The sequence below is a fragment of the Leptonychotes weddellii genome, chromosome 5 (genome assembly GCF_054177405.1).
Source record: "Leptonychotes weddellii isolate Sample4059 chromosome 5, ASM5417740v2, whole genome shotgun sequence".
NCBI lineage: Eukaryota > Metazoa > Chordata > Mammalia > Carnivora > Phocidae > Leptonychotes > Leptonychotes weddellii.
The window spans coordinates 16,323,153-16,348,600 of record NC_138373.1 but is presented as its reverse complement, the minus strand read 5'-3'; the positions used below and the strand labels follow the sequence as shown (position 1 = coordinate 16,348,600).

At 54.2% G+C, this 25,448-nt stretch overlaps 1 protein-coding gene across 8 annotated transcripts in view; it reads left to right on the top strand.

Moving 5' to 3' along the window:
- Positions 1 to 25,448, top strand: part of KATNIP (katanin interacting protein) — a 183,871-nt gene that overhangs the window by 139,167 nt on the left and 19,256 nt on the right. For all 8 annotated transcript variants that reach the window (XR_014145280.1, XR_014145281.1, XM_081819792.1 and 5 more), the window contains 4 exons: positions 10,125 to 10,992; positions 16,985 to 17,710; positions 18,528 to 18,733; positions 21,284 to 21,362. Coding sequence is in view for 6 of the 8 variants with exons in the window: in XM_081819792.1 (XP_081675918.1) it covers positions 10,125 to 10,992; positions 16,985 to 17,710; positions 18,528 to 18,733; positions 21,284 to 21,362 (1,879 nt within the window). In the remaining 2 variants the exon portion in view is untranslated. The remainder of the gene's footprint in view (positions 1 to 10,124; positions 10,993 to 16,984; positions 17,711 to 18,527; positions 18,734 to 21,283; positions 21,363 to 25,448) is intronic.

The following is a 25,448-nucleotide window of genomic DNA, read 5'->3' as shown; positions in this document are numbered from 1 at the left end:
GTTGGGATTTAGGGCCAGACCGCTCCCAGCAGGAATGAGAGCACAAATACAGAACCAGGACAGAAGCTGAGGCCCGTGTGCTGTATTGTGCAGACTAGAGTGGGACGAGCAGTGGCTGGGCTGGACAGACATCTGAGTGAGGGAGAGCTGCTCACCCACATGCAGGTGCCAGTCTAGATAAATCCCAGACCCCCTCGGGGGTAGAGCTCCCCCTCTCCTGCCTCCTGCCCACCTCAGCCAGCAGTGATTCAGTAACTGAACCTATTGATTTAAGTAGCAAAGGACAGAAAACCTAATTAAAACTGACTTAAGCACAAAAGGGAGTTTGTCGGCTCATGTAACAGGAGAGTATGGGGTGGCTGGCTTCAGGCATGGCAGGATCCAGGAGTTCACGTGATGTCATCCAGAATCTGCCTCGCTCTTTCATGCATCTCTGCTTTCCTCTGTGTTAGCTTCATCCTCAGGTTCCAATGGGTGGCACCTAATGACATCAGACTCCTAATTTCAGCAGCCCTTGCAGAAAGAGATTGTCCTCATGAAAGCCCCAGGTCTAGGACTCAGCGGTCAGGCAACCTGGGGTGGGCTTACATTATCCCTCTGAAGGGAGGTTGGGGGAAGGATGGATGCCCCGTGGAAAATTGAGGTGCTGTTTCCACGAGAAGGGAACATAGGAAATGATATCTAAACTAGGTCTTTTTTCTTTTTCTTGAAGAACGCAGAAGTCACATGCTGTTGAACTAATTCATCGGCTCCCAGATCTAAACCTTGCCCCAAGCTTAACTTCTGAACCAAGCTTCCATCCTGGCCCCCAGACACTTGTCTTTGGCATTTCTGCCCAGCAAGGCACTGACACTCCAACCCTGCCCACCCAAGCCCAGGCAGGTCTGCCCCAGCTGATCTGGTCCTCCGTTCCCTTTTGCTGCCTGCAGCAGCGTCTCACTCCCACCTCTGCGTCCTCCTCTCTTCCCCCTGCCCCTCACTGCCAGTCATCCTGAAGTCCTGCTATTTCCCTTGCCAAAACCTGTCTCCTTCCAGACCCAGCTGCTCCTTCCCCACTACCCAGCCCCGCCACCTCCTGCCCACCGACCCCCAAGTGGAACGCATCCCATTCTCCCCGCTCCCCTCACTCATCTGCTCAGCCCCCCTATCTCATCAGCAGAGGCTTATCGATCCCCCACACTCAGCTGTTGTGCTGGGGCCAAAAATCAGACACGCTGTCTGCCCCTGCCAGTTCGCACCCAGTCAGGGGGGTTCAGGGGGATCAAAAGCAAACCACAATTCAATGGGGCTGGTGCAGTGATGAGAGACAAGCCAGGGGACGAGCCAGGGGCCTGGCAGCTACAGAGGGCCTCTGGGGAGTGGCACAGTCCTGGTACCTCGTCCTGGTACATCTGGCAAGAAGGCCATGACAGGGGCTGTGCCCCTGCCAACCAAAGGTGGCTCGTAGACACATTTCAGCTGGCTCACGTGGCGTTTGCAAGATTCTTTGAATTGCCAGCTTTTAAAAATTGGGAGGTTTTATGTGAAAATATGAATTTTTTACTTTTTTTTTTTTTTAAAGATTTTATTTATTTGTTTGACAGAGAGAGAGACAGCGAGAGAGAGAACACAAGCAGGGGGAGTGGGAGAGGGAGAAGCAGGCTTCCCGCCGAGCAGGGAGTCCGAAGCGGGGCTCGATCCCAGGACCCTGGGATCATGACCTGAGCCGAAGGCAGATGCTTAACTGACTGAGCCACCCAGGTGCCCCATGAATTTTTTACTTTTACTGAGAAATGAAGATCTGGTGGCACCAGGCCACATCCACAGCTGGGAACTTCAGGGGAGCTAAGTCATGGCACCGCAGTCCCCACCACTCCCACTGGTCTCCCTGACACAGTGACACATTGTTACACCACATCACCTCTCCCATGTGTGATGCTCGCCTGGAGCCCGCGTGTATGTGCATGCATGTGGGGGGGGCCACTCCCAGACCCCCAAACTGCCCGCCTAGCTCTTCCATCCCTGTGTAAGGTTTTTTTTATTAAAGATTTTATTTATTTATTTGACAGAGATCGAGAGAGCACAAGTAGGCAGAGAGGCAGGCAGAGGGAGAGAGAGAAGCAGGCTCTCTCCTGAGCAGGGAGCCCGATGTGGGACTCTATGCCAGGACCCTGGGATCAGGATCCAAGCTGAAGGCAGCCGCTTAACCGACTGAGCCACCCAGGTGCCCACCTGTGCAACTTTTATCTCCCCCTGCTCCCCACAAAACTGTTCTCTTCGCTATGCCTTTGCTCCTGCTGTTCCCAGAACTCAGAATGCCTAGCCCGGCTTATTACAAACCCGGCCTTCGGGGACATTGAGGTCCTTCTCTCTTCGCACACGAGCCTCCTGCACAGCCCTAGCCTGCCCCAGGCCCCTTCGGGTGGTCTCCAGCCATGCCTTTCCAGGCACCAAGTCCCATACTTCCCTAGGTGTTCCTCAGTTTCCTGAGCCTCCGATACCTCAAACGGGGTACCCCCTGGTCAAAGCCATCCCGCGGGTGTACCCCACTTGGCCCTCACAGTGTTGTCCAGCTTGGGAATCACTTGACAACATTTGAAACTTGGCTTTTGATGAACTGGCAACATTCTGTGTGTGGCGTCCATCAGCCGGAGCTGAGTGGCCCCAGGCACCCTCTGGACTGGAGGGCATGTGTTCTCCTGCTCACCTCAGGCCCCACACCCCCCCTCCCCACCACTGTGGCCCTACAAGCATCTGAGTTTGTGACCCCTTAATATGCAGACTGTCATGCCTTCCTTAAGATGAAACTTGCTTTCTTCTTTCGCATTCCACATAGACCAGGACCCCGAAAGGCCCCACCGTGTGTTATGTATTCGATTGAACAGAATTGTAAGAAGTGCATTCTGGGGCCTCAGCCCAGATCTAGGGGAGTCCTGGCCTAGGGACAGCAAGAGTGATTCTAGGCCCCATGCTACGGAGCATGGGATTCCTCCTCTGCCCAGAGCAGGGGGATTGCTGCACCAGGCCTTAGGGGAGCAGGGAGTCTTTGGGCCACGCTAGCCCCGAGCTGCCAGGCTTGGCAGGTACATACACCCAGGCAGTGGGCGGGGTGCACAGCTTACATTTCTCACTCACGTGCCATGTGCCAGGCAGTAGTCAAAGGGCTTTGCATGTCTCAGCTCATTGATTCCCCCCAGCAGTCCTATGAGATGGGTACGGCATGATCAGCTCCACTCTACAGAGGGAGAAACTGAGGCACTGGACAGCAAAGCAGCTGGCCAGTGGTCACATGACTGCCAGGCCGTCTGGGACCCATCACATAGTCCTGCCTTTCAGTAGAGACTGTGGTCACTGGAGGGCCATGCCCTGTCGAGGCGGCGGTCACTGCCCTTTCGCACTGGCCCCGTGGTGCCAGATGGCCTGAATGTTCCAGAGAGGCCAGAAAGCTCCCGGTTTTTAGAAATTGTCAACTAGTTTTGGAAATGTTAACTGCTCTGGGAGTCAGCCCAGCCCAGATTTAGCTGTAGGGCCGCCAGTTAGTGACCCGGTCTGTCACATCCCACCTGCGGCTGTGGTCCTGCGTCTGTGATGTTGGGAGGGCCAGAGTGCTTGGCCCAGAGCCCAGCAGGTAGTAGGTGCTTGTCAAATGTCACAGCGTCTCACCGTCTTCTTCCGACTTTCTACATCACAAAAATGGTTTTCATTGCTCTTCTTCCCCAGGGATGTGTAAAAGGCCATTAAGGTCTCCTCCCCATAAAACATTCAAGTTCAGGTGCTCCAAGAAGGAGCACGTTCAGTTCCCAGAGCTAGGCCTCAGGACAGATAGGAATTAGGACAGGACTGTTCCCTGTCCTTGAAGATCTTACATCCAGGCGGGGACAGGCACCAGCTGGTAAGCCCAGCTCCGAGAGCCCAGAGGAGGACCCTCGATTCCACCAGAGGAGGGGAGGAAGGGGCGACAGAGAGGGCCAGGGGATTCCTGGAGGAGTCAGCCCCTGAGCCAGGTCCTGAAGCCTGCATGGTGGCTCCTAGGCAGCAGCAACTCAATCCCCAAAGCCCCCCCATCCCCAATAAACCTACCATCAGGGGGAGCCCCCTCCCAGTCAGCCCAAAGCCCCTGGGTCATGACAGAACCTATAGAGTGTGGGATGCTTCAATATGGCCCCCACGGGCTGTGCATGAATGGGGTCCACCATTGCACAGCTAGGCCAACTCCAGTTGGGTACCCCAGGAAGGGTCTGCTTTCAGGGACTCTGCCCGGCACTCAGCATTTAGGCCTAGCCAGTGCCTCCTCCAGATGCTGTTCTCTGGGGGTTGTTGGCTGTGCTTAAGGCAGGTGTTTGTCTCTGGGGAGAGCTCTTGGTGAATGCAAATGCCCACACCTCTGCTTGGCTTGTTGTCATAACGGAACTGCACCACCATCCATCTTTGCTGAGTGGTGTGTTTGCTCGTTGGAAGAGATGTCATGCGGCCCCAGGGCCAAGGAGGAAAGTGGCCTTGCAAAGTCGATTCAATTACGTAGATTGAAATAATATTAACATTGTCGTATTAAAAATGCATGACGGTCTCAGTATGGTGGGTTCTTGTCAACTGTAAAGAAGGACAATAAAGTCGGGGTGTGAACAAGGAAAGATGCTCCCATTCACCCCAAACCAACCAAAGGGTTCCAAAGGGTCCTTTTGAAAACCCATGACAGAAGAGTGTCTCTGAAGGTTAAGAGGGTAGGAGGAGTTTCACCCTGGACTCCTTGGAAGCCAGGCCAGAGGGGGAAACAGGCAGGACTAAAGACCTGCCTATTGGAAAGGAGGAAGCAGGCTGGTTCCTTAGAAGTGAGAGAATCGTCTCCCTGTATCCACACCCAAAGACACACCACATGCAGAGGTTTACTGAAGGGACACCAAGGAATCTAGACCTGCAAAATCCTTGAGCTGGCTTCCTCCACACTGCACATGTGCATCTCACGTGGTTTCTAACCTCGCCTCTGAGGTGTGGTGTTGGGGACATCCCTACATCTGTAAATACGGGGGAGGAGTCTGGAAGGACACGTGTTCGCACTCCCCACCCAGGGCCCACAGCGATCGCCTCCAGGGCTGAGGAGGGAGCCAGGATGGGGAAAGGAGAAAATCGGTCCACGGGGACTTAGTGAAAACTAGAAATGGGGTCAGAGGTCCGCCCAGGGCAGGTGATTCTGCCCATGGCCAGACCTTCTCGGGGTCTAGCTTGACCCAAAGGGAGATGCCAGTCAGAGTGGCTCCCTGCACACCAGCTGCACAGCCTCGGGGAAGGCTAAGCCTCAGTGTTTTCATCTGCAAGATGGGCCCTTGTGGAGTTGCTCCAAGGTTGGATGACATGATGCGGCCTTTTATTTTTTTCATACTTGGAATTCCCGGTGAAGTGACTACTATTTGTTTCCCAACCAGGGAGCCCCCTCTGGTGATCCTTGGGCCAAATCTGCCTACAGATATGGCCTGTTTGGCCTTCAGAGTGTTGTAAACTTTTCAGATTTAAGCACCGTCAGGCAGGACCCGAGCCTCTCGGCTCCCCACGCCCCCCACCACACCCTGAGATTCCACCCTTGCACATCTGTCTCCCACCTGCCTGGCCCCCTGCGTCCCTCCTTCTGTCCCTTCTCCGCCAGACTTCTTGGAGGGAACTGGGCGGCAGACGGCTAGAGGTCAGGCGGTGCCCCAGGCTGTCCGTGGAATGTAGACAAAAACACATCGGGAGCCAGACATCTCATTAGGAGAGCCAGGGTGCCCACCTCGTGACTGCGCTGGACCGGAAGCCCTCCCCAGCACCCCCATCACCTCTTGAAATGAGTGTTTCTGTCTCGCCAGATGTTTCCGTGGTGGAAATTGTGCAGAACGAGTCATTGATGCTGCCCGCGCTGTCCTTCTCGAATAGCTATTTCCTGATTAATTCACAGCACGCACCCGCTCTGTGCCTCCGCTAAACAGAGAACACATCCATATAAACATGTAAAAGAGAGCTCTGAGAATCGACTTTTCTGACAGTCGGCAAATAGTAGCCTGCCATCCTGCAATTGGATGATTGAAGCCGGGTTCCTGTGGTGTAACACAGGCTTGATGCTTCTCATTCGAAATTGCGACGGAAACCTCTGTGGCTGGAACTCGGCGAACTAGAAGTTTAGTTAGAGCTTACTCACCCAGCGGCAGGAAGGCTAAGGGGGGGATTACGGAGAGGTGGACACCTCTGGGGTCTCAGAGTCCTTATCTCAAACCCAAATCAGCAGCCAAAGCGAGGTAGACACTGTTCTGGGGATGAAACAACAGGCTGCCATTTTCCCGATGAGATTTGTTCTCAGGACACTGTCAGAGAGCAGTGCCGTTCTGGAGAAAAACACCTGTGTTCATGCTCGTGTAGTTCCAGAGTAAGGGTTGAGTGCCAATCATGAGCCAGGCACCTGCTGGGCCCTTGGACAAGATTGGTAGGGCCTCCACTGTCTGAGGGCTGAAGTTTGAATGGGGGAGACAGGATCTAAGTTAAAAGCTGATCAACAAGATTATTCCAGAGACGGGAAGGGAATCGAACAGGGCAGTGAGAGAGAGAGGGGACCGGATGAGTCAGGGGCTCGAGAGAGGGTCAGGAAGATGTCTCGGAAGACAAGAAGGAGCCAACCTTGCAGGTGCCTGGAGCAGAACAGTCCAGCCCAGGTCCCAGGGTGGCCATGAGCTTTGCAGGACCACGGAGCAGCAACCAGACCGGTGTGTGGGGAGGGGGGCAAGAGGGGGAATGTGATAGGAGCCGGGGTCAGAGAGGTCAGCAGGGGCTGGATCACATGGGCCTCATTGGCCGCTGAAGGGAGCTGGAATTTATTCTCAGTGTCGTGAGAAATTGCTGGGCAGTTTTAAGGAGGGGGCTGCCATGAGCTAATAATGTTGTTTTAAAAAAAAAAAAAAAAAAAAGACTGGGCTGCCGTGTAGACAAGAAAGTGTGTTCGTGTGGGGCGGGAGCAACTGACAGTGCAGAGAGGAAGCGGAGGCCGATTAGGAGGCTCTGGTCATTGTCTCAGGGAGAGATGGGGCCCCCCGGGCTGACGGGCAGCAGCGCATTCAGGGACAAGGGGTCAGAGATTCGGGAGGGGTTTTGGATGTAGCCCCTAGAGACTTCTGACAGACAGGATTCTTAAGTGAGAGAACAAGAGGAATCAAGGAGGACTCCTAGGTTGGGGCACCCAGTTGAATGGTGGGACCATTTTTAAGATGGGCAAAGACCAGGTTTGAGAAAAGTGGATCAAGTGTTCTATTTAGGATGGGGCGCCTGGGTGGTGCAGTCTACTAGGAGTCCGACTCAATTTCAGCTCAGGTCATGATCTCAGGGTCCTGGGATCGAGTCCCGCGTTTGGCTCCACGCTCAGTGGGAAGTCTGCTTGAGATTCTCTCTCTCCTTTTCCTTCTGCCCCTTGCCTGCTCCCATGCTCTCTCTCTCTCTGTCTCTCTCTAAAATAAATAAAATAAATCCTTTTTTTAAGATTTTATTTTAGGGTGCCTAGGTGGCTCAGTTGGTTGAGCGTCTGCCTTCGGCTCGGGTCGTGATCCCAGGGTCCTGGGATCGAGTCCCGCATCGGGCTCCCTGCTCAGCGGGGAAGTCTGCTTCTCCCTCTCCCTCTGCCTGCCACTCTGCCTACTTGTGCTCTCTCTGTCAAATAAATTTAAAAAAAAAAAGATTTTATTTTATTTATTTGAGAGAGAAAGAGCACAAGCAGGGGGAGGGGCAGAGGGAGAAGCAGATTCCTCACTGAGCAGGGAGCCCGATGTGGGGCTAAATCCCAGGACCCCGAGATCATGACCTGACCAAAGGCAGACACTTAACCAACTGAGCCACCCAGGCATCCCCTAAGTAAATAAATCTTAAAGGGAAAAAAAAAGAATCCTGTCTGGGGCATGTTAAGGTTGAGATACCTGTCTGATATCACAGAAGAGAGGTCTCACCATCACTTGGCTTGCTGGAGAGTTCAGGGTTGGAGATTAAAATAATCAGGAGTCATCAACAGGAAGATGGTATTTCGGGCCTTGGGCCTGGCTGAGCCCACCTAGTGGAGGGCGCGGGGAGATCCAGAGGCCTGGGATTGAGCCCTGGGGCAGCCTAAGCAGAGGAACGGCAAGGACCCAGGCGCTGCAGCTGTGAGAGCCGGACGCAGGAAGGAAACCAGGCAAGCGCAGGGCCTGGAAGCCCAGAAGGAAGTCTACAGAAGGGGGGTAACCCGCTGCACAAACGCTACCAAGCCCCAGCTGAGGACTTGTGCCTCTCCCAGCGGATCTGGCGACCTGCTGGACCCTACAATTTATTGTCCAAACCAGGACACTTTAGAGGATGGAAAGTGGGTTTTATGAGTGATGACAGCAGGACAATAGGAGTAAATCCAAATTGTCCCAGACTAACAAGGAAGCTTCTGCATCCCAGAGATTGGTGCCCTTGCTGAGGAGGGATCCACGTAGAGGCGGGGGCGAAGGCCCGACGGGGGCGAGGCTGAGAGACAAGGTGGGAGGAGCAGCTGTGACAGGGACTCTCAGAGTTGAACAGACAAATGTGGGGGCGCCCCGCAACGGACCACTCCTCAGCAATGAAAAGGAATAAAACCCTTAATCACACAACACGGCGAACCTCACTTCTGCTGAGTGAAAGAAGTCAGGCCAAAAAGAGTACGTAGTACATGCAGGATTCCTTTTATATAAAAATTCTAGAAAATGCAGAGTAATCTGTAGTGACTGAAAGCGGACGGGCTGTTGCCTGGGGGCGGGAGAAGGAGGGAGGGTGGGATTACCAAGGGGTACCAGGGAACTCTGGGGGCGACAGATGTGCTCATTAGCTTGATTGTGGAGATGATACACCATAATGTATACACGTGTTAAAACTTACCAAGTTGTAACGCTTTAAATACGCACAGTTCACTGTATGAAGTACGGATTCTATTTCTCGTTTATAAAGCTGTTTTCAAAGAAAGAGTTTTGCTCTAAAGGGGAATGGATAAACAGGGCAGTGGCAGGAGAAGGTGTGATGATATTTTAAGCATGAGCAAGGAAACATCCAATGTCTGTGTAGGGGCACAAGTGTTGTGGGGAGGAGAGGACAGGAAGGCTAAGCCAGGGATCCTGTTGTGAAGGTTACCGTATGAATGTCATGCCGAGGACTTCGGAATTCATCCCGTCAGCCTGAGGTTCTCTACCTTCCATGTGCCAAAGAACCATCCGGAGAACCTGTTACAAGTACAGCACCACACCACGTCCCCTCGGCCCCCCTCTGATCGCAGCTGAGGCGGGACAGCCCCTGGGCATGCTCACAGGGCAACACCTCAAGGGCTCCCAGGTCTCTCTGCCTTTTGAAAGCCACCAGGGCCCTCAACTTGTGTCCCCAGGGGCAACCTTCAACAGTGGAGAAGCGGGTCAGTGGATAAACACCCCAGCCTCCCGCGTTGGGAGGGACACTTCTGAGGTGCATTCTGTGGGTCCCTGCAAGGCCCCAGCACGATGGAGCCCCATTTGCCTACAGCAGGGGCTCAAAACTGCTGGGGGGCTTTCTCCTGCCCTATCTTACTCTCCCTTCTCCCTCTTGGGAACAGCTTCCAAGTAAGCAACGTGTACTCAACCCTAGCCTCAGGCTCTGCTTTCAGGGCACCCAAAATAGGACACCCATGGAATCAGGGGCTCTGCATTTCACGTGCACATCAGGCTTTCCTGACACAGAGGTCCCAGGAACCGTGTATTAAAGAACCGGCAGTGGAGAACAAGAAGCATTTCACAAAGGGGAGTGACTGGGCCAGCTCTGCTCTTGTAGGGAGTGAACTCTGGCAGTGTGAAGTTGAGGTTGAAGGTGGCAAGAGACAGGAAGCAGGCAGACCAATTAGCAGGCTGTTACCAGTGTCCCAGCAGGGAGTAACGGTGCGAAGGCAGCAGTCGGGCTGTCTCTTTGTGAACGTCCTTTGATTTACAGAGTCTGGAAGGGTTCACACAGAAATGACACCAGCCTTATTTAACATCCCGGGTCCTATGGGGTTTTTTTGTTGTTGTTTTTTAAAGCTCACGTTTCTAGCATCCCACATGTTTCTTTTCTATCTCCTGCTTTCAAACTTCGATGCATCAGCCTGATGCCACACAGCTTCATTTTGTTCCATCTTGTGTTTTTAGGATCTTGACATCGGTGCCAAGAACGTGAAGCTTTACGTCGATGAAAGTCTCATTTTCGATGGCACGTTAGACAAAGGAGGTGGAGAGGCCCCGGCTGACCAGAGCATCCCGGCTGGCGTGGAACAGGAGCAGGACGAGAGCAGGGGAAGGGCCCTGGGTGTCCCCTCGGGGGAAAGCAGAGAGGCCCGCAAGATGGCTGGCACAGATGGGGAACTCTCGCCGCCAGCTGCAGCAGTAGCCGATGTGAAGCTTTCTTCCCAAGGAACGTTACTTGGCGGAAAGATGAATCCTCCCGACTGCACGAAGGATAGCTTGTCCAAGTTGGATGAAGATGCGAGCTGCCCAGCAGCCCTAGCCTCGACGGGGGGCGTGCTGGGGGCCCCCCCGCTCTGCCCGCCTGTGGAACGCCCTCCCCTTGACCCAGAGCTCTCCCTGGCCCAACAGCTGGAAAACCTCACGAGCAGAAAAGTCTCCGAGCCGCCAGCGAAAACCCCATCGTGGTTGCAACCTTCTGCCATAGGGAAGGGTGGGAAGCAGGGAGGCAGGAAGCCCAAACCGCTCTGGCTGAGTCCTGAGAAGCCGCTGGACTGGGTAGGCAGACTTGTATCAGACGCCATCACGGACACCATGGGGGAGGCTTCTAGAGAGGTTGAAGTTGGGGATAAAGGCCCGAGGCGTGAGCCAGGGCGGCCGCGCAGCTGGAATGTCATCACTGGAGAGAGAGCCCAGAAGGTGACCCCCAAAGTCTGTGATGACTTTGACATCTTTAACCAGCCCTCCAACAGGGAACACCCTGCTAGTGGGAGGAGGGGACCGAGGAAGGACACCCTCATCAGCAGTCACAGCGATGGCCCGCCAACCGGCAGAGGTAAGCTCGAGAAGCAGGCTGACCTGGGTGCCACCGTCCCCGAGCGCGGGCCACTGATTGGCATGATACCATTTGGCTCCATGGACCTCTGTTTCCTCATCTGCAAAGCATGGGGTTTCTTCTCAAACAGTGGTCACAAATTCACTGTCTCAGGGGGCCACGGAGGTGACAGCGATGAGTAGAATGGGCAAGACATTCCTTGCGCATTAAAGTCCTCGATATATTTGTTGTTGCCACCGAGTTATGTCCCCTTTGCCCATTTTTCTTGCCACGTGGCTTTTCCAATCTAGGCTTTGCTATTCCACCTCTGATGGAGACGTTGGTGTCTAATGACTTCACTTTATTCTTAACTGTACCATCAGAAAAATGACACAAGTGCGATGAGAAATAGCACTTGGCACTTGCCTGGGCGTGGGAAGTACTACAGAGAGTGGTGAGGAGTGTGGCGCTGGCGAGAGCCAGCCCATCTAAAACAGGCAGCTGCTCCCGCACTCAGAATGCTTCCTGGCAGTTAGCAATGCAAGGCCAATGTGCCAGGCCTCCCTTCTCCTTTTATGGAGAGAAATCAGGAGTGTAGAATATTATTCATTATTGGCAATGGATTGAGAGTATTTCTAAAACTACTATGTAGGTCAAAAAAAAAAAAGAATCTGCTGGGAGGACTCACCTGGTGTGTGACCTTTGCAGTCGATTATATCTGAGCAATCTGAAAGGCTGGGTTTCTAGATATTTGCACTCCAATTTGGCTCCTGGGAAGGTGCGTAGCCCAGCAGCTAGGCGTCAGACCATTTGATCCCAGCCTCTGTTGCTTCTAGGCTGGGACTTACGGAGCTGGGCACATCCCCTTTCTGAGCCTCAGCGTCCTCAGTGGTAAAATGGGAACAAACTGCCTCCCCCCCATCCTCAGTGCTGTGAGGAAGGAATAAGAGGATGGCGGCACATATAACTAGAGCCTGGCCTGTGGGAAGTGCCCCGCAAGCACCAGATCCTAGGGCCTCTGAATGGAACTCCGCCCCACCGAAACCACTGGCCTGTGGAGTGACACCAAGCATACCATCTCATGGGAGGATAAAATGAGGTCATGTGTGTGCAGCGTCTGGCACAGTGCTAGCCGCAGGTGTTAGGTGCCGCGGTCCATCATCATCCCTACCCCCCCACTGTGTGATTCTGCCTCCTGGCGTATCTGTATGGGAAGCCAGGGTATATTCCCTAGTGAATCGGGTCAGCGTCTATTCTGTTACTGTCCAGAAGACAGACCCCAAAGGTCTGCACTCAGCCCGAGTCTACGCTTAGATGTGCAGAGAGTTGGTGGCTTCTTTCAGAACCCCGAGGTCACATAGGGCACCGGGGCACGTCCCTCAGACACGGGGTGCCTTTCCGCATAAACGACAGGCTCTCTTCTTCCAGGCAGAGTTTCCCCCCGGGCTCCCCAGGCTTACACACTTCTGCTGCCCACCCCCACTCGGACTTAACCCTGAGACTGGGTGTCAGGGAGGAGAGCAGAGCAGAAGAACCGAGAAGCGCTTTGAGGGCAGAGACTGTGTCTTATCTGTATCGGGGTCCCCAGGACCCAGGTGCCCGACACGTGGTGGGTCCTCTGCAGTGTGGGAGGGGTGGTGTAAAGAAGGAACTCGGTGGCTGGATACATGGCACGTTTGCATTAAGCTAGGCTCTCTCTCATCCAGGCATGTTACTCAAATGATTTCATCCTCATGCCAGCCCCATTTGACAGATAAAGAAAATGTGAGGTTTAAGTAACTTTTCTCGGGTTGCATGGCCAGAAGGGGTTAGAGCAGGATCTGAACCCAGGCCATCCTGCTCCAGTATCCATGCGTCGAACTAGTTACCCCATGGCACCCCATTTCCGCAGCCACCCGACCAGGGAGAGCCAGGCGATCATGAGTCTTCCTGGTAAACAGACCCACGGAACCTCTGGGAACTCCGAGGTGATGGGTGTTATTCTAACTTGTCCACATTCAGAAGATTTGGTCTCATTTTCATTTCTTTCCAGGCATTTCACTGCTTGGCTTAATGACACATTGAGAACCGAGCCCTGGAGATTTAATGCTTGTTAAGCCAGTCATGCTAAAAAGGAAAGTTGCTTAGAAATTTTAAATTACCCATTACATAGAGCCAAATCCCACAGCCATGCCCTTCAGGAAAGGTGAGGGCCAAGCCCTCCAATATGCTTCTAGAATGAGTGACTGCCTGAGTTCTTCCCTGGGGCTAGAGTCTTGTTGTCCCCAAAGGATAGAGCCTGGAAATCCTTTTGTCCAACAAAGCATCTCACTGTAATGTCATTTGCATTTTAGAAGCGTCTGCATCAGGGGTCCATTGGCTAGAGGTGAATAAAATTGCACCTGCCCAGTTTGAGCACAGGACCTCCAGAGGCAGGAAGTGTGGCTGCCTGTCACCTGAAATTGGAAGGAGGAAGCAGAAAGCCAGTGGGCGCCCAGGAGACTTCTCCCTCCTGACTCCCCAGGGCTGCTGGGCCCTGCCTCTGCCACCTTCCCTCACTCTTCCTCATGAGATCAGCTTTCCGTGCTCTGTGCACAGGGCAGGAGGTGCCCCACAGCCCAAGAGTGACAGTTGCCCGGCTCTCGCTCCCAAAGTCTCAGGGGAGATGCTGATTGGCTGACGTGGGTCAGGTGTCCGCCCTTTGTCCAATCAGCCGAGGCTGGAGGGCTGTTCACCTTGAACACACATGGCTCTGTTGTGTCTCCCTATGTTCAGTCTCGTTTCCTGTTTTAGGAAGAACTAGTATATACCTCACGGTGGTGCCGTTGATTTTTACAAGCTTGAGTTTCGAACTTCATAGTTCCTGTTTACCTCCACCAAGGGATAGTTTTAAGTCTGCAATCCCGTCATCTCATCCTAGCGCCCCACCCCCATGAATGGTGTGTTCTCCCGCAGACAGAGGGAAACGGGGGCCCCCAGCCTGCTGTCGCATCCAAGAGGTCCAGGAGAAAGCCTGCACCTCTCTGCTTTCAAAACCCTGACTGTACGTCTTGGGGAGAAAAAATCAGAAAGCAGGAGCAGAAGGAGAGCAGAGTCCTGCCTTTCTTGCCCACCCAGGCCGAGACACACAGGCTGAGTCCCTGACACATGATGTCTGTTCCCTCTCCTCAGCTCCCTTACAGCCCAACCCAGGCCGTTCATTTCAGTCAGTGGAAATCAAATCCCAATAAACTGATGTCATGACAATCCATATGGGAAGTTCCTTCTGCCAGATGTTAAGCCTCACGCCTGGAGGAAAGGAAGGAACTCCTGGGGTCTTTTTTAATGGCAAATGAAGAAGGAGGGGAGGGGACAGGACAGGTGCACCAGAGCTGACAGATGGAGGGGGGAGTCCCTCGGCTCCCAGGCGTTGCATAATGGTGATGCCAGCCAGCCATCCCTGGGCCAGCAAACGTGGACTGAGCACTTCTGTGCACCACATTCTATGCCAGGCCCTGGGACGCAGCAGGGAACAGAGCAAAGAGGTCCTCCCCAAGGAGGAGGGGGCCAAGAAGGGCCCTCACGCGGAGATCCGGGAGAAGAGCATAACTGGCAGAGGGCACAGCAAGCCTAAGCAGGAAGAAGACTTGTGTCCATGGAACAAAAGGCCCACACAGTGGAGCTGATCATTAGGGAGAAGGTGTGAGGTGAGATTAGAGAAGCGGGAGGGGCCCCACCGAGGCCCTGGGGGGTCATGGCGAGGAGTTAGGTGTTCTTCACCCCCAGCTGGAGACAGTGTGCCGACTGGAGGAGTTGGTGACAAATTCCCTTTCAGGCACACACTGGATATGTCTGGACCTCCGGAGGGGTCCTTGGAACTGGAAGGTGGTGGCGAGCGGAGAGAAGCCAGAACTTGACCTAGAAAATGGCAACCAGGAGCTGGTGGGGTGAGGTCAGAGAGGGAGGGCAGTGTTGAGAGGACCGGATGGGGTAGGGCCCCGGCATGGGGAGGTGGGCAGCAGCCGCAGGGGAGAGCCCAGAAGGGCAAACGCTCCTGAGCCGGCAGAGGAGGGACTGTCTAGTGGAAGAGCTTCGCCTGGGATGTCAAGCATGAGGACTGAGAAAAGATTGAGTACTCGGAGTCATCGTGTACTTGCAGCTCAGTGGAGGGTTGTGAGAATTACAGGACTCTTACAAAGGCAAGGGATGGAACACCACCAGGGGTTTGACTTCAGGCATGGCTGCATCCAGGGGCTCAAATGACTCTCTCTCCGTCTCTCGACCCACATTATCTGTGTTGGCTTCATTGTCAGGCAGGCTCCCCCCCTCCCCCAGGGTAGCAAACTGGCCACCAGCACTGCACACCCACGTCCGGCATCCTGCCACCCAGGGGCACCAGTCTAAAGAGAGCCCCTCTCCGTGATTCCCTTCCCAGCCTGGAAGGACGCTGTCAGCATTTGCCTAATCTGGATGGTCTGACGGTGGGGGATCCCCAAAGGAAGATCAGGAGAAGGGCAGGTGGGGCTTGGGTGGGCCAAACCAGTAAGTCCGCAAAGAGGCCCCAGGTTGCAGGGGTTGCGGGAGGGTGGGAGTGAGGAGGGCGCAGGGGCTGCAGCCAAGGAAGGGAGAAAATCGGGTGGCGGTTAGAGGAAGCCACGAGATCAGGCCCCGCTTCCTTTTTCTTTCCGGTAGGAGAGATTTATGTGTGTCTGCAGGCGGAGAGAGGGCAAGGTGCCAGCGGGGAAGGGGTGATGGAGGGTTCTGGAGAGAGAGGATAATTGATGGAGCCAGGCCCCCTAGGAGCCAGGCAGCAAATGGAGTGCAGGGCACAGTCCGGTATGAAAGGAGGAAAAACAGAACGTCAGTGTCATCAGCTGCTGTTTTTCCAGAATGACACCCTTACGTGGCAGTTAGCTGAGGTGTGGCTGTGAGGCCAGGCCAGTGCTGGGGGCTTTTCTGTTCTTCAAGGAGGAGACTGCGGCCTTCAGAGCCAGCCCTCTGAGGGCCAGGCCCGCGCCGTCCATGTGCTGGGGACGCAGGCTTCTGTTCTCGAAGCCAGCCTAGCCACACATAGGAGTACATTCCTTACCCGTGTCGTCAGCGTTCCTTATAGCACTTTTTCCTGATTATAAAAATAATACATCTGGGGAACTTAGAAGATCAGGTGACCAAGAAGCAGCTAGAAGTCCTTCCTCCTCACCACCCAGAAAGGAGCATATTAACACATTGGTGCGCGCCGCCCCTACCAGGGTCTGCCGCAGCCAAAAGAGCGTAGCTGGCTCTTTTCCCATCGAACATTCTTTTGCGAATGTTCCACCTGCCGTTAGGCAGTCTTTGAAAACACTGTCAGAGTCACGTGATGTGACAGCCTCGGAGCAGCCCCTCTGGTTGCTGACTCAGGCGCTACCCCCACCCCCACCCCGCCCGTCGTGGGAGCCTCTGACGTGCAGAACGGGTTCTCGCGCAGGTTCTCAGGCAACAGAAGGTCTGCCCTTGACTTGCATGGGGGTCCCATTCTCAGGAAATCCAAAGTATATTGAAAACTGCTTTGCTTTTTGCAAAACAACCAGATTCTAGACTTGGGTAGCTATGATCAGTTTTGTTTTGTTTTTTAAAGATTTTATTTATTTATTTGAGAGAGAGAGAGCTCATGAGAGGGGGGGAGGGTCAGAGGGAGAAGCAGACTCCCTGTTGAGCAGGGAGCCCGATGTGGGACTCGATCCCGGGACTCCAGGATCATGACCTGAGCCGAAGGCAGTCGTTTAACCAACTGAGCCACCCAGGCGCCCACTATGATCAGTTTTTGACCAACCTGAATGTTGGCGTGTGACGGGAGGCCCCAACTGTCCCCATGCAGGGCAAGAGATTAACATCCTGGCCCCACCTGTCAAAGGCCAGGCACTGAGACAGAGCCAGGAGCAACCCCCCTGATTTCTAGAATGTCCCCCTGAGGGCGACCCCACCTAGCCGAGAGCCCCCTGTTGAGACCATCCGTAAAGGTCCCCACTCACACACGTGCCGCTAATGGGGCTTCACCCCTCCTGTGTTCTTCCAGAAGACACCCGGTCCGGCAAGACGCCACCGCGGTCCCGGTGGTGCAGTGAGCAGGATCACATGCTGCACGAGTCCTGGGACTCCCTCAGTGCCTTTGACCGCTCCCAGCGGGGTCGCATCTCCAACATGGAGCTGCAGGGGGACATCCTGGACGAGTTCCTGCAACAGCAGACGGGCAGCCGCCACAGCGACCAGCTGCCGCCGGGGAAGGAGGAGAGGCCGGAGCCGAGGAGAGGGCCGGAGGACAGCTCCGCAGAGATGCACGACGGGAGCGACTTTGAGATCCCCGTCTTGCCGTATGGACAGCGCTTGGTCATCGACATCAAGTCGACGTGGGGGGACAGGCACTATGTCGGCCTTAACGGAATAGAAATATTCAGTTCTGAGGGGGAGCCAGTGCAGATCGCGAACATTCACGCACACCCCCCTGACATCAATGTTTTACCAGCCTACGGGAAAGACCCCCGCGTGGTCACCAACCTCATCGACGGGGTGAACAGGACCCAGGACGACATGCACGTCTGGCTGGCCCCTTTCACGCTGGGCAAGCCCCACTCCATCTCCATAGATTTCGTGAGCCCTTGCCAAGTCGCCCTGATCAGGATTTGGAACTACAATAAATCTCGGATACATTCCTTCCGCGGCGTGAAGGACATCACCATGCTGTTAGACGCTCAGTGCATCTTTAAAGGAGAAATCGCCAAGGCCTCGGGGACGCTGACGGGAGGTAGAGTATGTCTGTAAGAATGTTCTGGAAGCCCCTACCTGCTACCCGCTGAGGCTCTGAGGAAAAACTAAAGACCCTGGCTAGCCAGTGACAGATGGGTCTCTCCTCTCTCCTCTTCCTGGGCCTGGCTCACTCCTCACTTTTTGCAGCATAGGGGTGCAAGGGCTGACTTCATTTAAGCTCCTCCCCTGGGCACCGGCCTTACTCAGCTTCCCTAGCGCTTGAGTCAGAGAAGGGGGAGTTCTTCTGCGAGCGAGTTACTGAGGGGTGCTCCCGGGAGAGGCTGTGGTGCAAGGAGGGAGACAGGATGGGAACAGGGAGATGCTAGGGGTTGAGGGAGGCTGAGTCTCAGCCTGATCCCAAAGGGAGTTCTGGAGCATAAATTGCAGGATCTGTCCTGCCTTAAAGGCAGAGCAGCAGGGCTCCCTGGGTTGGGGGTGTAACTTCCACGCCCTTCCCGGCAAGCCTCCAGCCCCCAAAAAGGGATCAGCAGGCACCCGGGTGGGGGCCCAACAGCATCTGCGAAGGTGCCTCCCCCACACCTAAGAAGCAGCTCTCATTTCACGACGGATCACAGTGACTCTCATTAGGTTAGCTCCCTTCATTAGGTCTAAGTGGTTCTTAGGGCATGTGAATTTCATTTGCAAATGTGTGACTAATAAAAAGGACACAATAATAAATAATAAATACACAAATCAGCAACTGTCGGTGGGTGGGGATTGTATAGCCCAGAGGTTGATGGGTCTGGGTTCCTGCTCTCCAAACCATGGGGATTTGGGCCAGTTGACTCTTCTGGTCTCCGTGGTATCCCATCCAGCCCCAGAGCACTTTGGAGACACCATCCTATTCACGACCGACGATGACATTCTGGAGGCCATATTCTGCTTGGATGAGACATTTGACGTGGATGCGGAGAGCCCCTACAGTCTGCAGAGCGAGGAGACGCCCAGGAGGCCGAGCACCGCCGGCAGCGAAGGGGAGGACAGGCCCTACACCCAGGCCGGCCCATGGGCTGAGGACCAGGTAGGACTGGCGGGGAGGGGAGCCCCCTGGAGAGATTTCTCCTCCTGACTCCGCAAGGAGCAGGAGAAATGAAGATGGATAGCCTTTAAGCTGTTAGTGCTACTGTTTTGACATTTCCCATTTTTCTACTTCATTTTTTGGTCCTCTATATCATATTTCATCCTCTAATTATGTTTTATTTTTTTATTTTTTTTTAAGCGAAGTGAAGAAAGTATTCAAATTTTAATCAAAGCTAGGAGAAATCAGTTCTGCATCGTCTCTGTAATTTAGAGGTTGGCAGTCTCGAGGGAATTTTTGCTTTGGGTTGCGTTTTGATCACTCACTGTTGGTTTCGATGGGAAGGACTGGAAACGCTTTTAATAGGCAGGCTTAGAATTAAAATAATGATCATCTCAGGCATCGTTTCCTGCACACGTCAGGCAATCCAGTGGTGGAGCACCACGTTACCGTGTGAACCACCCTTGCAGGTAGAGACCATCAATATCCCCATTTAGGAAACCAAGGCTCAGACAGGTTAAGTGACTTGCCCAAGGACACACAGCAGGAGAGTAACCAGGCTACAACTTGAATGCATGACTCCAAAGTCTGTGTTTTTAACTTGATAAAGCACTTTTTTAAGAAGTGAAAGACTCTCAGGGGAAGGACCAGTCCAAGTGAAGGACCAGGAATCCAGAGACCCAGGGCCCCCAGGGATGGTCTTGAGGCCCTAAGGAGAAGGAAGAGGTGGTTACAGAAGGTGGGGGAGCGGAGTGGGGACAGCTGGAAGCCAAAGGACAGAAGGCGGGCCTTGGCAAGGTCATGAGGCTGTGGTGTGCAGATCCCACGGTGTTCACTGGAGGGTAAAAGCCCGCAGGGGCCAGGCAGAGTGTTGTGCAAGACTGAAGGGGTGCTTGAGCCCCCTGCTTCTCAGGACAGACAGGAGTTGCTAGTTCATGTTGATAGTTGTCCTGATTTTTCTCGAGAGAAGCCAGAAATCTGGGGTTTTATGGAAAATGTCCCAATTAAAAACTGTTGGCAACTAAGTGGGAATGCTTTCAAACCTTCTATGAGCCACCGCACGTCTGTGGTCTGGATTTGATCCCTGGGTCTCCAGTCGGGAGCTGACCTTGAAGCCTTTCATGTGCCCAGCACTTTCCAAATGCTTCTAAGGGGGGCGCCTGGGTGGCTCAGTCGTTAAGCGTCTGCCTTCAGCTCAGGTCATGATCCCAGGGTCCTGGGATCAAGCCCCACATTGGGCTCCCTGCTCGGCTTCTCCCTCTCCCACTCCCCCTGCTTGTGTTCCCTCTCTCGCTGTGCCTCTCTCTGTCAAATAAATAAATAAAATCTAAAAAAAAAAAAAAAAAAAAGGTTTAGGGGCGCCTGGGTGGTTCAGTCGTTAGGCGTCTGCCTTCGGCTCAGGTCATGATCCCGGGGTCCTGGGATCGAGCCCCGCATCGGGTTCCCTGCTCCGCGGGAAGCCTGCTTCTCCCTCTCCCACTCCCCCTGCTCGTGTTCCCTCTCTCGCTGTCTCTCTCTCTGTCAAATAAATAAATAAAATCTTTAAAAAACAAAAACAAAAATGAAAAACAAATGCTTCTAAGGGTCTCTGATCTCATCTAGCCTGTGAGGGATAGGGAGGAATCCTTCTCCCAGCCCGAGTGCTGGGAGGCCGGTGGCTCCCCCCTTGAGAGTGACGGGGCTGGAGCTGCACCCCACCAGGCTGGGTATCCAGGTCAGCGCACCCACCAGGGAGCGTCCCAGGAGGCTCCGCGAGGGCAGGGAGCCAGGGAAGGCACAAGAAGGCACATGGGTGCCAGGGCAGCGGCCTTCCTTGGTGACCGAGGCTGCTGGGCATCGTGGATGCTCCTGGCGGGCCACCTTCCTCACTCTCCTCCAGGGGCCTCAGGAGGCTGTGTCTAGGGGCTGGGCTGAGGGCGCCACTGTTCCTGGGACCGAAACACCATCCCCACCGAAACTCCGAAACCAGCTTCCCTTCCTTTTGCATCTTAGCTTCCTTGTCTGCAACGTAGTAAAGGCCCTTTTGCCCTAACTTATGGTGTAGAGGTCTAATGAGCAAAATGTATATGGTGGGGAGTGGCTGCCCACTGTGACTGCCTCTAGACCAGGGCTGATTTATCCTGGCTTCCCCTGCCAGTCTCCTGAGGGGCTTTAAAAATGCAGATGCCCAGGCCTCGGGTTGGATTGGTCCCGCCTCCTTCCCTCCATCCCTCCCTCCTGATCCTTCTCCCTCCCTCCTTCCTCCAGCTCCCTAGGTAAACATCTGTTGGGTCCTTCCCTGTTCCAGAAAATCTGATCCCCTTAGCTGGTGGCGTCAGACTCCTCCCCTACCAGTAGGAGCTGGTGGCGGGGGCTCAGACACACAAGGGTTTCTGGATCTGCCCATGTTACCTGTCACGGAGCTTCCACAGTGGCAGAAAATGCAAGAAAAGACACAAGGGGTTACCTGGGGCTCAGGGTGCATAACAGTATCTGGGAGAACAGCCAGCCAGCTGTGCGGGTATCACTAAACTCACCTCCTTTCCCTCTGTTTCTCCCCCAACCTGTGCACAGGCCCTGGGGCTAGAGCGGCCATCCAGTCCCCCTGCCCCCGAAGTAACCACGCCAGAGCCAGGCATCTACCATGGGATCTGTGAGTATCCTCTCTTGGGACAGTGTCCAGTGGCAGGAGGACCATCAGGGGCCAGGGTGTGTCATGGCCACTTGGGGCAGGGATTCCTTGGACAGTTGGGCAGGTTGTACATTGCAGAGATGCCAAGCTGCGGGACAAGTGGGGTCTGACACAGCCTGGACTGGGCTCACTGGCCCCGGCAGGCCCGCATCACTTCGGAGGAGGGATACCTCTCTGCAGTAGGCATTTCCAGAAGGGTACTCAAACTCAGACGCACGCACAAAGAAAACATGCCTCTTCCCTGTTCCAGGTGCGGCGGGGGTGGCAGGAATCCTAGCCCAGGGTGCTGGGTCTTCAGAGAAGACAGAAATCTGGATATTTGTGTGAAATCTTCAAATTTTTAAGTGTTGGTGACTAATTTTATAGTATTTTAAAACACCATATGAGCCAAACAAAACACAGGTTGTATGTTCAGCCTGCCGGCTGCTAGCAGATCCTGTGGCCTCTGAGCAGATCCCGTCTGGGCTTCACTGAGTCCGTGCCCTCTTCTTTTCCCTGCTGACCCTTCTAGCCAGCGCCTCCCTCCCTCCGTGCGCGGACCCACCAGTACCTGTGCTGCATCCTGGGGCATCTTCAGGACCCCGAGGTCCTGGCTGATTGATCTCCCTGCCCTTCCCTGTTAGGGAGGCTCTGTCAGCCAGCTCTTCGCAATCACACCAGCTGGAGTTCCCTGGGGCGTGCTCTTGAGGGAGGGCAGCAAGCAGGATGGCAGAGGGAGGAATTGGGCCCCGTGCAGTCACCTCAAGGCCTCTGCCCACTGCACAGGGAGCAGCAAAGGCCCCTTAGAGTGGTCCTGAGTTGGATGAGGGGCCCAGGCCTTTATGCGCCTGTATCTACGTGTTTCGGGTGCAGGCTGCCCCTAGGGAGGGGCAAGGCCAAGGGCAGTTCATGTGGGCGGACTCAGCTGTGAGCCCTCAGCCCTCAGCACTCCCCTCCACTGGAGGAATGAGTCCTTCGGTCAAACGGTGGGGGGGAAGTGGGACCCAGGCAGCGCCCCTCAGCATCCTGCGCACCCCATTCTCGAGGCCTTGCCATCACCCCCCTCCTCCCCGGGAAGCCTGCCCATGTGCCCAACAAGAACCATCTCTCCCACCCTTGCTGCACAAAGACAAATTCCCTCTTAGAAGAGGGGAAGATGCGCGCCTGGGTGGCTCAGTTGGTTAAGCGACTGCCTTCGGCTCAGGTCATGATCCTGGAGTCCCAGGATCGAGTCCCGCATCGGGCTACCTGCTCAGCAGGGAGTCTGCTTCTCCCTCTCCCGCTCCCCCCTCTTGTGCTCTCTCTCTCTCTCACTCTCTCTCTCAAATAAATAAATAAAATCTTAAAAAAAAAAAAAAAAAAAGAAGAGGGGAAGATGCCTTACTTTGAATCCTCACAGCTCCTTACATTCCAGAACACTCTCTCAGTTTCTCTCAATTACTCAGAGACAACAGAGAATTTCTAGAACCAGCCTAGTGCCAGCGAGAGCCTGGTTTGGGGCTTGGTTTCGTCTCTGGCGCAGGCACCATGCTAAGGCTTCCCCTGCCTTATCTCCCCAAGCACTCAGTTCTTTTCCGTCCATACAGCCGGATCCAGGGGTGCGAATGACGTCATCAAGCCTTGGCGTCTCCTTTCTGCCCTCTGCGCTGTCTCACTCTCTCTTGCCTTTTCTCCCACTGGGACCCTGTCCATGCAAGAGCTTCTGTTCCCATTGTTCAACAGTCGGCCCAGAGTCAGGTCTCCCTGGCCTGGCTTGGGTCATGTGCCCATCCATAAGACAATCAGCGTGGCTCACCCGGCGGGGCAGGAGCAGGGGTGAGATGCTAAACCCGGATTGGCCAGGCCTGGGTCAGAGCCCATCCCTGGAGCCCAAGGCGAGGGGTCAGCCACCTAGTTGTGCTCTGGTGGAGGTCAGAGTGCCACAACCAGGGAAGGAAGGAAGGTTGGCCCCGAAGCAGCCACTGTCCCCTTCATCTGATGATTTCCCCAAAGATGCTGTCTATAAACGTCCTTCCTGCTGAACCAGCTTCTGACCTTTCTCAGAAATGTATTCCAATACCTTTGGGAGTATGGCCCGGAGCAGAGCTCAGAGCCCCTTTTAAAGCTATGAGGAACATGCGATGTCTCTGCTTCTCTGCTTGGTAGGAAGAACCTCCTGACCAAGCATCCTGTGCGCTTTTGGAGGCATGTGATTTCCGACTCGCTCTTCTCTGAACCTTTTTATTTTCCCTCCACTGTCTCTAAAATCCTAAACCCACTTCACCAGCCTGTGCAAATGGAGAGCGCTTTGATAACGTGACCCGGGGGGATGCGCCGGGGTTGGTAAATATGGCCAATCCTATTAATGTTTTGAAAGGGGATATATGACTTGCTAATTTGCAGATGACACTAATTTTGGGCATTTTGCAAATATCAGCAGTGATGAATAAGAAAGTAGCTGAGAGAGTTGAAACGTGGGAGAGAAATAACAAAATTAATTTCCATTTATATAAATACTAATTGATACACCAGAGGAAAATGAATATGGAATGTGAATATTAGCTCAAACAGGAGAGCAGGTGCTTTTGGAGCAACCCCAAATTAGATGTCCTTGCAGCTCCCTGTGCCAGGCCAGCAAAGGGGCAGCAGGGGAGAGGCTGGGGGGGGCCCCTCCTGTTTTCCCCCGGGGAGGTGGCATTTCTCCCTCACAGCAATCACCTCATCCAAATCCACTCCCTCCTCCACCTCCATGCACCCGGCCTCTCGGGATCAGTACCCACAGCCACTCTGTCGCTTGGGTCAAAAACATCGTCTCTTTGCCTCACTTCTGCACAAGCCACTGAGCATCCTGGCATTGCCACCTTCAAAACAGATCCTGCATCTGGCCACTTCCCTCCGTTTTCAGGAGGGCCACCCCTTGTCCAGCGTACCTGGTATCACAACCGCCTCCTCCCTGGTCTCCCTGGAGAGCCCAACCCCCAACCCGAGTGAGGCGTTTCAAGTGAGCCCCCTGCTTCAAAGCCTAACCCTCCAGGGGCTCCCCACCACAGAGAGAAGGCAATCCAGACTTCATGGCGTGCTCTAGGTTCTGCCCCACCCTTCTGACCTCATTTCCCTCCACTGTCCCCCTTGATCACTTGGTTCTAACCACAGGTCAGATTTGTTCCCATCCTGGAGCCTCTGCCCCTGCTGTCCTCTCAGCCTGGAATGTTCTTCCAGGAATGCTGAGGAATGGCAGCCTCCTACTCATCAGCTGGGTCTCAGCTCCGGTGTCATCACCTCAGGCCCTCCCTCACCCCCCTCCTCCCCTCAGTCTCTCCCTACTCACGCCTTCTTGGCTTCATGGCATCCATTGCTCTGTGGAACTGTCCTATCTGATTGTCTTCACTACAATGGAAGCTCCCAGAGAGATTCTGCCATGTGTTGACCCCTGGGTCTCCAGGTCCAAGGACAGGGCTCTGTGCATAGTAGATGATCAATAAATATTTGTTTACCATTAACTATGAATTTGGTGAAACTCAGTGATCTTACTTTGATTCATTTACCTGTGCTTGTCAACTGAATACATACTCTTTGATCCATCATTTATTTAAAAAGAAAAACAACTTTTATTGACCATCTCTTTTCCAGATACTGTTCTTGGCTCTGGGGACACAACAGTGCACAGAGTTAACAGAGCCTCTCCCCTCAGGGAGCTTCCATCTTAGTGGGAAAGACAAGAAAACACACAAGCAAAGGAATGGAGAATACATTGTCGGGTAGTGACAGGTGCTGTGATGAAAAATGAAGCAGGGTGGCGGGGGGGCTGCCATTTGAATGCGAGCGGTAAGGGAAGGCCTCTCTGAGGACATGACATTTGAACACAGACTTGGGATGAAAAGGAATGTATTGATTAGCTTTTGCTGCGGACCAAACCGACCCAAACCTGAGTGGCTTTAGCACAACCACTGTTTAATCCGTGATCGGCTTACAATTCATTGGCTTGACTGGCCTCTCCTGGGCCTGCTCACGGGTTTGGTCAGCTGGCAGATGGGCTGGTGGCCAGATGACCTCGGATGTCTTCTCTCCCACATCCAGCAGTTGGGAGGC